Consider the following 15,226-nt stretch of genomic DNA (forward strand, 5'->3'; position numbering starts at 1 on the left):
GTAACGCAACCAAGATGATATACTCAATTCCTATGGCGTATGAAGAAGCCCAAGGAAACACACATTTTAAGAAGCAAAGTTGAGTTATGCTTAAGACTTTGCAAGAATTCTGGGTATAAATCCAACCTCCACATTACAGTTACCTTCAAACCTGTTTCAAACTGTCCTTGCCATACCACCTTAATCTACCAACTAGATATACAGGGAAACAGGAGTTCCCACCTCGCTTCTCCCTGTCACCAGTGGGAAGGAAGGAAGTTGCTCTGGATCTGTTTTTACTGCTGTTGGGTAGGGAGTGGGCTGAAAATAAGACTTCTGCCATGGGCTTTTCCATGTGGGGTGAGGCTGTGTACCGAAGGTCCTGCCACAGCCAGCCCTTAGTGCAAACGGCCAGCTGAGTGTACAGAGCCCAGTGGACACCAGAGACACTCAGCAGCATGTGGAGCTGGAAAACGCCAGCAAGAGCATAGAGACGTCAGCAACAAAGCAAGGTTTGCACGCTTACTCTCTAACACTTCTGGCTTAACTCAGATGAACTGTCAAGTTTTAGGCCAACCCCAGGGCACCCAGGGGTGAGGCTTTCTCCCACCTGAGCTCCGCCACCTGGTAACCATCCTCAGCAGCCATTCCAAGAGCATCTGTCCCCGTTCCTAGTAAGGAAAGGCCCCGGCCAAGCTCAACAGTAAAAACAAAATGGGGGTGAGGGAGGGACACAGCCATGAGCTCACGCCTATAATCCTAGCTCCTTTGGAGGCTGAGAATGGAAGGACAAAAAGCAGGAGGCCAGGCAGAAATGGCCACAGTAACTCCTCTTCACGAAGGGATTATGGATGCAGCAATGCACTACTGTCATCCTGGCAACAGAGACCCTCTGAAAAGCAGACCACAGCCCAAGTACGAGTCGGGCAGGACGAGAGGGGCTGTCCCAACAACCAGCTAGAAACAGGGTCAGAGCATGGCTCAGCAGGAGAGAGCCACCTGGAGTGCAGGATATGCACAGCATGACCCAGGAGAGGGGGAAAGGGCATGGGGTCTCCTGTGCAGGCACTCTCTCATTCATTGGACACTATTCAGCAGCAGCACTGAGGAATAAAACCGCTTCTAGGAGCAGTGATGAGATGCAGTTGCCACTCCTGCCGCTGGAGGTCACTAGAACAAGGTAGTCCTGTCTTCCTCCTAATTCCTGAACGTAGCCCCACATATCCACTAGCATAGACATGGGGCTGGACTTTTAAACATATCAAGTTACAAACAGGCAATGCTTCTTGCAATATTTGTCTTAAATCTAGAAGTGGAAAATAAGGATTATGAATGAATATACAGAGAGAGATAGATCTATATCTATCTCTCTATATATATTCATGCCTCTAAGGTACCATTTGTAGTAAATCACTGGAATGCGAAAGCTAATATGAATATGAAACGGGTGTCCTGGACGGGGAGCCCAGTGGTAGAATACATGCATAAAGCCCTGGGTTCAACTCCTCAGTACTATATACACAGAAAAATCCGGAAGAGATGCTGTGGCTCAAGTGGCGGAGTGTTAACTTTGAGCAAAAAGTGTCCAAAGACAGTGCGCAGGACCTGAGTTCAAGCCCCAGTACTGGCAAAAAAAAAAAAAAAAAAAAGGAAAAAGCTGGCATCCTAAGTAATGACCAGTTTCCTAAACTCGACCCAGTCATGCTGCATGTTACACGCGAGACAAAGGGATAGTCCACACACACCAGCGACACCGCAACCACAGCTAAGCAGTGGCACTCAGCTGCACTGTGCGAGGTTCCCTGTGGGCTGAAGGGCCAAACCTGTCCAGGCCCCCCCAGACCACCACTGATAATGCCTTGGGGAATGCTTCACATTCCAGACCCCAGTCCCAAGGAACTCTTGTGGTCTTTCTCGTGTCAACACGGAGGAAGAAGTCCCACTCCACCCATGGTGTTCAGACACCAATCTGGGGAAACCACAATCGCGGTGATTTCACACTTCCAGCCGACATGGCAGGGTCAGGCTGACCTCCCTGGCCGCCTCAGGACTAGAGCCATTCAGCTGAACACCCTGTGCTTTAACCCGACAGGCCAACTATCACAAGCCTGGCCACTATTTTTAGGTTATGACCCTGGCTGCCTTTCTTTTAAAAAAGAAAAAAAAGAAAGAGAGAAAGAAAGAAAGAAAGAAAGAAAGAAAGAAAGAAAGAAAGAAAGAAAGAAAGAAAGAAAGAAACTTTTCACAAGTCAGAGAAGCCATGTTTTGAAGTTTGAGTTATTACCCATCACAAATTCAGACTTACAAACATAAGGCTTCTGTTCATTCCCAGGGGAAGAAAACTCATTTTGATATTTATGGTTCAAAAAGTTGTAATATTGTGCTTGGAACACAGAGAACCAGTTATTAACTTCTTGCAGCTATTATAAATAATAACAGCGCAGTCCAGGTTACCATGACCTCTGACAGATCAAGGAAACAAGTTATTTTCTCTTCTGATGATTATGGCACATTGAGAGACTTCTTGCCTTTAATAAATGTCCTAGTACTCCAAGTTTCCCTTTCAATTCATTTAATTTCAACAATCTGTCAAAAGAGAACCAATAAACAAATACTCATTCTGTCGTGTTTTTAAACCTCCCATTCCACACCACAAAAGCATCTGTGGGCCTCCCACACAGACCCTGGCTGCTGGGCCGGGCGGGGCAGGGCGGGGCTGCCTCTACTTGGAGCCAGTGGAGAGGAGGGCGATGAGTCCGGATGAAGCGCTTATGGACAAGATGTAGTTCCTGCAAGAATCCCATGTTAAGGAAATAGTAACGACCCCAAATTGGCTTGTCCTGTCTCCCTCAGACCAGCCTGCCAGCACAGAGAGTGACAAGTACTAGAGGCAATGTGCCTCGAGAGGAACTAGAACTCACTACCTAACAGTGCACGCTCACTGGCAGAAGCCCTTCCACCTGAACCACACACTAGAAAAAATCCTACACACATGTTCATGAAGAACACATGGAGATACCTCGGGACTCAAGCCTCCTGCCAATGAAGCCAGACTTGGTGTGTGCTACTTCCACCTCTGGCCCAGAACTCCTCACCACCCACGGCTGCACCCCCCCTCTGCGCACATCATTTTGTGGGCCACTTTTGGCAAAGCACCGCAGTGTTCCCAGGAGCCACCAGTGGGAGTGTGTGTGGTGTCTAGGACATCACTATCTTCCGTTATGAAAAATCTGATTGTGTATTCCTGGATAACAACTTTAGAATATTACTTTTATTCTGTAAAATACAAATGACTCCAGGCCAAAAGCTCAACTTAAAAGCAGCTTGCACACTGTTAACTGAACTGCGCCTATTCAGTGGCACTGCAGGCAAGCCACTCAAGCCCAGGTTACAGCAAGCCTGCAGGGGTCAGCAGGGCCAGGCTGCCCAACTCCTGGAACGCTAGGGAGGCAGGCAGAGAACCACACACAAGTGTAAGGCAGCTCTGTACTGCCTGCTGCTTACCATAATGTCATCCTGAAAATGCTAAACAAGACCACACACTTGTGCGTGCTCAGTTTTCTTAGTACATGTTCCTGCCTAGTCGGTGCTATTTGACGGCCCATAGCACCCTTCAGACAGCGGCTCCTAAGGATACACGGTGGGGTTGAAGTTCTTCAGGATGAAAAAGGAGGCCACGACGACCAGGACCAGGAACAGAGTGTTGTTGTAGAAGATGGAAAAGGTGGTCGCTTCATAATCAGCAACCTCGTTCTTCTTCCACAGGATTCTGCAGACACAGAAACGGGCACATGAGCTGCTAAATCCCAATGGCACCAAAGGGTCAGAACTACCCCTTCTTTCCTCTTCCTCTGTTAATACTGGAGTATCGTGCTATTTTATCCTGGAACACCAGGACCACGAGGAAGGGACTAACCAGTTAACTGTGTGGCTTGCCCGCATGGGCAGCCAAGACTGGCCTTGTCCAGGCCCTCACTCATCACCAGAGGCTGGGGGCCACTGGCTGCAGTCTGCGAGCGGCTTCTCATCTGCCTCCGGACTTGAGCTCCTACAGACCAGGCAAACCAAGTGCTACTCACAGACTCCCTTTAGCCGGCCTTCCTTAACCCAAACAACTTACCCTATTGCCACATGGGTGCTTTCAACTTCTGTGAGCTTTTACCTCTTTCATTCTGTTTTATTTGTTTTGATATTTTATCCTATTAGTTTGCTAGTACTTTATCAGCAAAGTGAGAGGAAATCCCAGAGTGTTTCTGAAGGCAGACAGTATTGTAATAACTCCTGGGTAACTGACACTGTCGAGCCATTTGGGAAGAACGGGCTGTGACCCACTAGTGGGGTGTACATGAACTGAGAAGGTCCCAGAGGAATGAGGAGAGTAGGCTAAAACTATTTCTTAATGGTCCAGGCAATGCCTACAGCAGGATGGTTACTATCTTAGGGCGTGTTTCTGTACCTTAGGTGTATCTGATCGACAGGAGAAACCTAAGGTTTCCTTAGAAAGGTCAAAAGTCACAGGTGAGGCTTTGATGGGGGACCCACTCCCCAAAGGTAGGTTCCCTAGGGCTAGGTGATACAGCCTCTTCTGTACTGCCCTCAGGATCAGGCTGCTGAGCCCATACTTTTCCTACACCACGTGCTCTAATCCAGTCAACAAGCTTGGCTGTCCAGGCTAAATCCTCCTTGCGCCAATGGCACCCTGCACTGGGACACCGGGCACTGGACACTGACACTTCCACCACACTGCTTCCCACCCGTGGACACACATCAAGACACTCCATGGAGTTTCCCCCAGGCACAGGGAAGGGAGGGGCGCCATCACTAGACACCCCTCCACATGCCCTCCACGGGCAGGTGTATGACTTGAAAACGGAGGTAATAAATGTTGCCCTTTGGGATGTGGCCAGAGAGACCAAGGCCCACAGGATGCACACCCCGACGGCCTCTACTGAGACTGCACCTTGCAGAGGAAGAGGAGCTCCTCCAGGCCAGGCACCTTGCCCACGGCCCTGCTGACAGGAAAGAAGGCCCAGCACTTGGCCACCAACAGCTTCCTTCATCTGCCTGCATGCTACTCACCTCAAAAACACATAAACCCCCGAGGCTACCTCTGCCAGTCCTTCTACCAAAACTTCACTGTTTAAAAACAAACCTAGCTTGGGAGAACACATCACAAAGAGTTGTCCTCAAGAGAGTTTCCCAACGCAAGAAAAAGGCTGAATCCAAGCAGCAAGTAGTTGTAAGAGTGTAATAAAGACGATATCATCAGTAAATCAGGAAAACTCACAACCAGGAACATATGCTGAATCCTTGTCTTGCCTGTCCTTGGACAAACAGACATCTCAAAGCACTTTCAAAGCAGTGTATTTCAAGTAACTATCAACAAAGCTTTGAAGGCTACTAAGCAGAGTTGCTGAGCCTTCCCCTAGATCAAATCTCTTAGAAGCAATTTATCTTCCAAGAGGTCCCAGTGATCAAAGCCAATCATAACTACTGAACTGTGTCTGCTATGTCTCTGTTGATTCTGCTATGGCTCTGCTGTGGCCCTCCTGTGGCCCTGCTGTGGCCCTACTGTATCTGCTGTGGCCCTGCTGTATCAGCTGTGGCCCTGCTGTGGCTCTGCTGTGTCTGCTGTGGGCCTGTTGTGTGTCAGCTGTGGCCCTACTGTGTCTCTCTCTGCTTTGGTGTCTTTTTTTTTCTTTTTCATATGTGATCAAATGGCCGTAGGTTTTTGTTTTTTTTAGTTTTAAGTAGTTGTACAAAGAGATTTCAATTCAACAAGTCAAATTCTGAGTACAATATATCTTGATTACTGTGACTTTTCTGAGAATTATTAAGATCACAAATTGCTACTGATAACAAGAATTCGTTATCATCACCAATCTGCATTTTACACATCCACAAAACTTCTATTAGATCTCTGTATGCTTACATATCTGCTCCAGCAAATGGCTGGGGTTTTATTCCCAGCACCAGTTCTGACTCACTAACAATGACTACCTGAAAACCACACTGACAAAATTCAGAGCATGTCCCAGGGGAAAGGCCAGTGCCAGACCAAGTGGGCGAGTGTGCTGAGGGTCAGTCAGTACCTGGCTCGCCACCCTGATGCAATCACCACTCAAGTAGCTATAACCACCATTGTGAAATCCCGTACTATGATATGCACCCCAGTTTCAAAAACATTGTTCGAAATAAAAATTCAACAAAACACCTAGAAATGTGCTTTAGACTCTCTAATCTCCATTCCTACACAATGTGCAATCCAAAGTCATGCAGCCAAACGCTTGTGGCTCATACCTTCAATTCTAGCTAGTGAAACTGAAATCTGAGGACTTCAGTTCTAAGTCACCTCTGAGTTGGCAAATCCACAAGACTCTTATTTCCAATTAACCACCAAAAAGAAGAGTGGACCTGTGGTTCAAGTGCAGAGTGCCAGCCTTGAGCAAAAAGCTAAGGGGCAATGTCCAGGCCTGAGTTCAAGCCTCAAGTACAGACACAGACAGACACAGACTCACACAGACACACATACAAAGTGATGGACCCAGACCTCAGTACAGCTGCTCCTTGTGAAAGGCCTCATCATGGCATTAATAGTGCCTTTATGGCTTCATAAAGGACTCACAGAAGGGCATCATGTTATTAACACTTTGGTACCTTTCCAAAACCACTGTGGAAAGCATTGTTCACGAAGTTACTCTGTGTCCCTTAAGTAAAGGATCCACTAGATAAAGTCCTTCCAAGACTTGGTGCCAGGAAAGCATCTCTGCAGAAGGGCTTGCACACACTGCATCTCTTCAAACACTGCAGCCATGGGGCTGCAGAGGCTTCCCAGACACCTGAGGGCTCAGAGGTAAACCTGGCATTCAAAGGTTCTTGCCCAAACACCTTTTCTCTCTTTAAAAGGCTTCTGATCTTGGGGCCAGGAGTTTGGCCTAGTGGTAGAGTGCTTGACTAGGATGTACAAAGACCTGGGTTTGATTCCTCGGTACCACATACGTAGAAAAAAGCTGGAATTGGTGCTATGGCTCAAGGGTAGAGCTCTAGCCTTGAGAAAAGTCCAAGGACAGGGCTCAGGCCATGTTCGAGCCCAATAACTGGCAAAAAAACAAAAGGGCTTCTGATCTTTAAAAGAAAAGGGGTGGGGGCAGGAGGGCAGCCTAGTGGTAGAGTGCTTGCCTAGCACGTATGAAGCCCTGGGTTTGATTCCTCAGTACTACATACACAAAAAAAGCCAGAAGTGGTACAGTGGCTCCAGTGGTAGAGTGCCAGCTTTGAGAAAGCTTAGGGACAGTGCCCAGGCCCCAAGTTCAAGCCTCAGGACTTGCTTTAATACTGCACATCCCCATAAAGCTTTTCTGAAACCGAATGTCGTAAACATTTTGTCCTAAAAAGCAACTTGCTGATACTAAAACTTAAGATCCGTGAAAAAAACAAACTCATGACTCTCTTAAACCATCTGGCATTATTCAGGGACTTAGGCAATTCAAATAGTTGGGACTGTTTAATAAGCATTCTAAGAGCAGCTGGCAGGAAAAATCAGAAGGAGGCCTAACAGACACACACTCAGACAAGGGGTCCAGTTTCTCTGGCTTCCCAACCAGCATGCAGATTCATAGAATTGGCCATCCCACACACAATGCCACACAGAAAGGTCAGGTGACAGGGTCAGGACTGATTGGGTACCAGTGACAGACCTTTGTGTCTCCTGAATTCTACGGGGAGCTTGGGCTCCAAGCTCTCACCTCCGCCTACAGTGTGATCACAGACCCATGGTGCTACTCTGCAACCCCGACCAGTGACTCCAGCTTTCACATGCCCTCAGAACAAGCAGCAGAGAGCAATGTACATGGGTCAATGAAATGCACAGTCAGCTCTCACTGTTCCCGGTGCTACTGTATTACAGCAGGAAGGTCTGCTGGCAGCTCCAGGCCTGGCTGTTAGACAGCCATGAAAGCTGATCACCTCCCAGCAGCAGCCCTCACCCCAGCTGTCCCAGTCCTACCTCTCGTCCTTCTCCTTTCGAGACATCTTTCTGTTGTCAGCTTCAGAAAGTTTTCGGGTCACTTCTTTGGAAACAGCATCCTCCCTCTTCTGTGCTACTCTGGAAGGAAGAACACAAAGAGCTTTGCTTCCATAGGCTTCAGGTGAACACTTGCCCAGAAAGTGTGTACTGGAGAGTTCCTTTGGGTAGCGGAATGATGCTGTATATCTCAAGAACACAGCCTGAACAGAAAGTCCCCAGTTTACTACATTGTGCTGGCCAAAGGGAAAAAAAAGAGTTCAAGAACCTTCAAGATGTGGTTTATTAGTTAATGAACTCCCAACATGTGGTTTATTAGTTATATGCCTTGATTTCTGCCTGGAAGGGAGAATTTCCCAAAGATTGGGTGCTTAATATGGATATAAAAGTCGAATGTTATCAGTACAATTATGAATCATTACAACTCTATTTTATTTCCAAAGTTCATAAGACATCAATTAAATGATATATCATTTCAATTCTGGGTAAATTAGAGAGAAAACATGACTTAAACAAAGGGGGCAAAAGGCAACTATATCTTTTTTTTTTTTCTTTTGGCCAGTCCTGAGGCTGGACACTTAAGGCTAGTGCTTTGCCACTTGAGTCACAGCACCACTTCTGGCTTTTTCTGTGTACATGGTACCGAGAACTCAAACCCAGGGCTTTAGGCATGGTAGGAGAGCACTCTACCACAAGGCAATGCTCCCAGCCCTAAACAACTATAAAATCTAAGTTATGCTTTCAATGCTACTCCAGAGGACAACTGCATTTAAGAGAAATAATACACTAGGTCAGGGTTTGTCCACGCCATAGTTAAATTAGCCATTAGCCGCTGCTTTGTGTGTGCACCAGAATTAACATGGAGTTGGACAGAAAAGACTGAAGAATTACTCAACAACTACAACCAACTATTCAGCTACAAATGTACAAGAAATAATCATGACCAACAAGTAAAATTTAACAGAAAATTATTTAATCTCTTAAAAAAAAAAAACATTTTAGAAAGCACTGTTTAAGCCAGGCATGGGTGGCTCATGCCTATAATCCTAGTTACTCAGGAGGCTGACATCTGAGGATCAAGGTTGAAAGCCAGCCCAGGAACAAAAGGACCTAAGACTCCTTTAATTAAGACTCTCTTAATTAACATCTAGAAAACGGGAAGTGGGGTTTGGCTCAAGGGTAGGGTGGTAGCCTTGAGCTGAAAAGCTCAGGGACAGTGCCCAGGCCGAGTTCAAGCCCCATGACCCACAAAAAACAAATAAATAAATAAAGCACTGTTTAAATCATGCCTAAAGTATAAAGTACCAGGTGTGCATCCCCTCCTGCAGAAGTGCTGTCAGACCCTTGACAGCCTGAATGGGCAGAACCTAGGGCCAGGGCTCACACTCAAGAGGAGCAGTCAGGATCCAGACCGGGCGTCCAACCACCTTTCCTTTACCACTCAGCACAAGGGACCCAGTGCCCCCCAGGTCTTTCAGCCTGTAAAGCCAATCTGTAAGAAAAATAGTTATTAAACTGCCAAGTGCCATGGCGCACACCTGGGATTGATTAATCCTAGCTTCTCAGGAAGCAGAGATCTGAGGATCATAGCTTAGTCAGCCCTGACAATCTCTTACCAGCAAAAAGTGAGAAGCAGAGCTGTAGGTCAAGTGGTATGAGGGTCAACATTAAGCAAAAAAGCTAAGCAACACCATAAGACCCTGAGTTCAAGTCCCAGTAGCACTGGCATGAAAGAAAGTTACTAAAGCAAACCTAGGGAGAAAAAAATCTATTCAGTCTGTTAAACCAGTCTCTGAAATTTTCCTTCATTTTTTTTCTTTTTTTGTGGTTCATGAGGCTTGAACTCTGGGCCTGAGTGCTGTCACTGAGGGTTTCAGCTCAAGGCTACTGCCCCACCCCCTGGAGCCACAGCCATACTTCCTGTTTCCTGGAGATAGAGATAAGAGTCTCACAGTCTTTAGTGCACAGGCTGGCTTTGAACCACGATCCTCAGATCTCAGCTTCCTGAGTAGCTAGGATTACAAGTGTGAGCCACTGCATCCGGCTACTTAATTAAATTTTACTTACTATTATTACAAAGAATATATATAAAGCAAAATGTATACCAGCTGTCCTCAAAGATAGAATCCGAAGGTAAAAGGAACATGACTTTTTGATTCCAAAGAATGAAAATAAAAAGGGGCTTGTGATACAAGTGACAAGGCTAAGAACCAAAGGGACTGAGTTCCAGGTCACACAGGACGGGCCATGGCACGATCCTCTTCCTGGAGGCATTCCTGTCCATGCCAGCTACCCTCACAAAAGGCCTACAATGGACACCTTGAACTATCAGCTGGTAAAGGGCTGACAAACAGAAAGGTAACACAGATGGCCCGACAGCCCTGCCAGAAAGATAGTCTTTAAACCTGAGCACTGTACTCAGATAGCAGGGAAGCTGCCTTAGCAGCCATTTCTGGCCATGTTTCACAATGAAGTCAAGTTAACGGAGACCATCTGAATGTACTGAGCCTAACCCCAGGACAAAAAAGCCAAATGAACAATCAAAGTTAGAAAAGATTTCTCTGGATCCAGAGCATGGCCTAGTGGTAGAGTGCTTGCCTAGCATGCACGAAGACCTGGGTTTGATTCCTCAGTACCACATACCTCAGAAAAAGCCAGAGTGGTGCTGTGACTCAAGTAGTAGAGCTCTAGTCTTGAGAAAGCTCAAGGACAATGCCCAGATCCTTAGTTAAAGCCCCAGGACTGGCCAAAAAAAAAAAGATTTTTCTCTGGAAAGGTCCCTTGGCCTTGAAATATTAGACATGTAAAAACAGGAAGAAAGAAAGTTCACCCTAAACGACGGCTTTTGGGGCCTAAGACATATTCAAAAGTCACCTTCTGATTCAGAACTAAGGCCCAATTCTTAAAAGATGAGGCTGGGCTCCCAGGCAAGAAGCAGATGACTTGACTTTCAGAGCCCAGAAGACATTGGCCTTATTATATTAGAAATCTGTAGCTAGGCACAGTGGCACACACCTGTAATCCTAGCTACTCAGGAGACTTAGATGTGAGGATCACGGTTTAAAGCCATCCCAAGCACTAAAGTCCATGAGATTCTTATCTTCAATTAACCACCAGAAAACCAGAAATGGTGCTGTGACTCCAAGTGGTAGAGCACTAGCCTTGAGCTAAAGAGCTCATGGACAGCGCCTAGGCCAGAGTTCAAGTTCCATGACCAACAACAACAACAAAAAAAAACATTGTCATGGGCTGGGGTATGGTTTAATGGTAGCATGCTTGCTTGGCATGCATGAAACCCTAGGTTCAATTCCTTGGTACCACATACATAAAAAAAGCCAGAAGTGGTGCTGTGGCTCAAGTGGTAGAGCGCTAGCCTTGAGAAAGGTCAAGGACAGTGCCCCCACCCTGAGTTCAAGCCCCAGGCCTGGCAAAAAAAAAAAAAAACAAAAACAAAACAAAACACCCTAGTACAGCTGGTGGTTCACATCGGTCATCCTAGCTATTGAGGAGGCTGAGGTATGAGATCGAGGTTCACACCTTGTCATCCTAGCTACTCAGGTGGCTGAGATCTGAGGGTCACAGTTCAAAGTCAGTCTGGTACATAAATCTGAGAAACGTATTACCAATTAACCAGCAAAAAGCCAGAAGTAAGGTGGCCCAACAAGACCAGCACAAGCCATGGCAGAAAAGGAAAGCATTCCAGTCCTAGTACTGACCAAAGACATGCACCCACAACCCACACACAGGCACTCTAGTGCATACACACAGCTTAGCTCCACTGCAGTGTCCCACAGGTTACACTGCTTCTTCGAGCTATGTTTTCCCACAATCAGCACTACACAGGCACACATATTCAAACCAACGCCTATTACAACACATGCGTGTTCATCTTCAAGACTTCCAACTGTGGGGAAAAAAGGCAACTTGAAAAATATACTTACTTGTGCTTGAGAACAAACTTGACGTTCTTGTATGCAAAGGCCACCAGGTAGGTGCTCACAAGAGTCATCACGCTATAGAGGACAGCGGACTGAATGAGATCCATGTGCCATATTCGCCAATACAACCCTGAGGAGACGGGGAGACACAGGGAAGCAAGGCCTCAGCACCCTTACACCACAGCAGCCTTCTGAGTGAACCGTGGCAGAACCACGCCTGGGAATCCCCGAGGTGGCTTGAGGAGTCTAACCCACACTGGGTAGGGCAGTAGTGTCTGAGGCTACTCAAAAGGGAGGTATAATAAACAGACTAGGGCCGGGAGTTTGGCCTAATGGTACAGTGTTCCTCTAGCATGTATGAAGCCCTGGGTTTGATTCCTTGGTACCACATACACAGAAAAAGCTACAAGTGGTATTGTGGCTCAAGTGGTAGAGCTCTAGGCTTGAGGAAAGCCCAAGGACAGTGTCCAGGCCCTGAGTTCAAGCCCCAGGTCTGGCAAAAATAAACAGACTAGCTTCAAAGACGTTAACCTTTGCTATTACCGGCCCAGATGAGAGTTCTGCTGCCTCTACGGGCACATTGACAAACTGGCTCTCCACAGTCCATCCCAGGACTTCTACTCAGGACGCCACGTGCACCCCCGCAGTACAGCTCTGCTGACGTGGCTGCAGTCTGGAAGGGGGGCGCTGCTCGCCGGGGCACCACAGGCGTGTCTGTGGATGCGACTGCCAGGCAAAGCCTCGTCCTGAATCCAGTGCGGGACCCCGAGCTCCAGCGTGGCGGAGGGGATCCGGGGCTGCCTCGCCACGACCCGGCGGGCTGCCGCCTCTGCTCCCCCGAGTTCGGGTGCGCGGCCTCCCGGGACACCCACAGCTCCTCCGGGCCGCGTGGGGAGGGAGGCGGCGCAGGCCCCGGCAGGGCGCAAGCTCCAGGCCGGCAGCCCCGTCCCGTCCGGTCCCGACGCGAACAGGCGCAGCCGGGCCGCGCTGCCCAGACATCCTGGACCGAGCTCCACGGGGAGGCCGCGGGATCTGGACCCGCCGCCCGCCGGGTCCCAGCCCCGTCCCCGCCGCGGCCTCCCCGCCGGCCGGTCGCCCGCCCCGTCGCCCGCCCTGTCCCCGCCCGTCCCCGCCGAGCTCACAGATAGGGATGGCCGACACGATGAAAGCGTTGCCGAAGAAGAGCGCCGAGGACTTGGCCGAGAGGTTGCGACTGAAGTCCTGGAGGAGCAGGTCCTCCTCCGACTGCTGCTTAGCGCCGCCCTTGGGAGCCATGGCCGCGGCGGGACGAGGGGGCCGGAGAAGCGCGGGACGGTGGGGAGTGGGGACTACGGGGCGCGGGGACCGGCGGCGGAGAGGACGGCGGCCAAGCGGAGCCCGGCCCGCCCAGCGAGGCCCCGGCCCGCCCCCGAGGCCGCCGTATCCGCCAACGCCCCGTCAGCGCGCGCGGAGGCGGGCCCCGGCGCGGGCGCCGAGCGAGCTGCCCCGTGATTGGTCAGCCCGGGGCCGCCGCGCGGGCCTCCCGCTGTGGTTGGGCGAGTGGGAACGTGTTCCGGAGTCCTGTAGAGTCACGTGACCGTCCACGTCTGGGGCCGATGGGATTTGTAGTTTAGTGAGCGCTTTTTTTTCAATTTAGAAAACTTTATTAGTAGGCGTGTGCAACCATGGGACAGAGGGAAAGAACCCCGGCGATGCCCAGGACACCAGGGCGCCTCAGAACCCGTCTGCGAGGACAAGACGGGGAAGCGGGGAGGGGGAGGGGCAGGGAAGCGGGAGCAGGGGGAGGACAAGGGGGGCCAGCAGGTGTGCGCCCCTCTTCTTGAAGCCGGCCTTTGTGACCCACCCTGCCGAAGCCCAGGCCCACCAAAGCCCCCATGCACATGCTTCTCCAAAGCGGGAAGGCGGCAGTGTCGGTGACTTTAATGGGGTCTCCATGATGGTAGTGACACCGCTCAGCCGGCTTTGTTGCCTTTATTTTAATCAAACTTGTACAGCGGCCTGGCCCTGCCAGCTGGGTAAAAGTTAAGTGGGGACCCCGGTCAGAGACCCGGGAGCTCCCACCCCACGCCGAAAGACCACCGGTGCGCGTCCCGTGCTTCTCCCCACCGTGCCGGCAGAATTTCCTCCACTTCCCAGCTTTCTCCTTTCACCTTCTCCCTTCTCCATCTACTACAAATTCATAAACAGAACCTTCCCCCCCCCCGTATATTTTTATTGTAATTAATAGAAGGGTTACATTGTATTCACCAGATAGAGGGTGCATTACTTCACAAACATTGATATCCTTTCTCATGTCTTGGTCCCCATTTCCCTCCCCCCACCCCCATCTTGTTTTCCGCCCCTTCCCTAACCTATGTCAAATAGCCAAATAAGCATATATACAATATATCAGATAACAAGGTGAAATACTGTAACAATATGAGATAGCCAAGGGACAGCAAAAGAGATGAGAGATAACATTAAAGACAACAATCACTCATTATATGGCTTTTGTTTCTATATCCTGGAGGTCCTTTCATTTACCGTCATACTATATATAATAGCCCTAATGTATCTAGGTTTTGTTCTATTGTAAATCTCTGCTAGGGGAGCCCAAGGTTTCTACTGATTATAAGACAAATAAGGGAAACCATTGAGCCTATGTTCCTTTGAGTCTAACTTACTTCACTTAATATGATTTTTTTCTAAGTCTTTCCATTTCCTTACAAATGGGGCGATGTCATTCTTTCTAATAGCCACATAGAATTACATTGTGTATAAATACCACATCTTGTTGATCCACTCATCAACTGAGGGGCATCTAGGTTGGTTCCATATCTTTGCTATGGTAAATAGTGCTGCAGTGAACATAGTTGTGCTAGTGGATTTAGTATGCCCTTCTTTCTGGATGATTGGGTAAACGCCAAGTAGTGGAATTGCTGGGTCATAGGGGAGCTCTATGTTTAGTCTTTTGAGGAACTGCCATACTGCTTTCCATAGTGGTTGAACGAGTTTGCACTCTCACCAACAGTGTACTAGTGGTCCCTCCTGGCCACATCCCTGCCAGCATCTGTTGTTATTAGATTTCTTGATCCTGGCCATTCTAACTGGAGTGAGGTGGAATCTTAGAGTTATTGTGATTTTCATTTCTTTTATGACCAAAGATGTTGAGCATTTCTTCATGTGTCTATAAGCCATTCTTATTTCTTCTTCAGAGAAGAGTCTCTTTAAGTCTTTGGTCCATCTTTTAATTGGAATGGTTGTTTCTTTGGAGATTAGTTTCGGAATGATTCAATTTTTTGAGCTG

General features: G+C 48.5%; 1 protein-coding gene across 1 annotated transcript; it reads right to left on the reverse strand.

The window, feature by feature from the left end:
• Positions 1-2,228: 2,228 nt before the first annotated feature.
• Positions 2,229-13,333, reverse strand: Ssr3 (signal sequence receptor subunit 3). Its single transcript, XM_090338037.1, has 5 exons — positions 13,083-13,333; positions 11,944-12,070; positions 7,985-8,083; positions 3,617-3,748; positions 2,229-2,768 (listed from the first exon to the last, which is right to left on the reverse strand). The coding sequence occupies exons 1-5, from the start codon at positions 13,213-13,215 to the stop codon at positions 2,702-2,704; spliced, it is 558 nt and encodes a 185-aa protein (XP_090194163.1). The 5' UTR covers positions 13,216-13,333; the 3' UTR covers positions 2,229-2,701.
• Positions 13,334-15,226: the final 1,893 nt, after the last annotated feature.

The sequence above is a fragment of the Megascapheus bottae genome, chromosome 1, assembly GCF_031878675.1.
Source record: "Megascapheus bottae isolate mThoBot1 chromosome 1, mThoBot2.hap1, whole genome shotgun sequence".
Taxonomy (NCBI): Eukaryota; Metazoa; Chordata; class Mammalia; order Rodentia; family Geomyidae; genus Megascapheus; species Megascapheus bottae.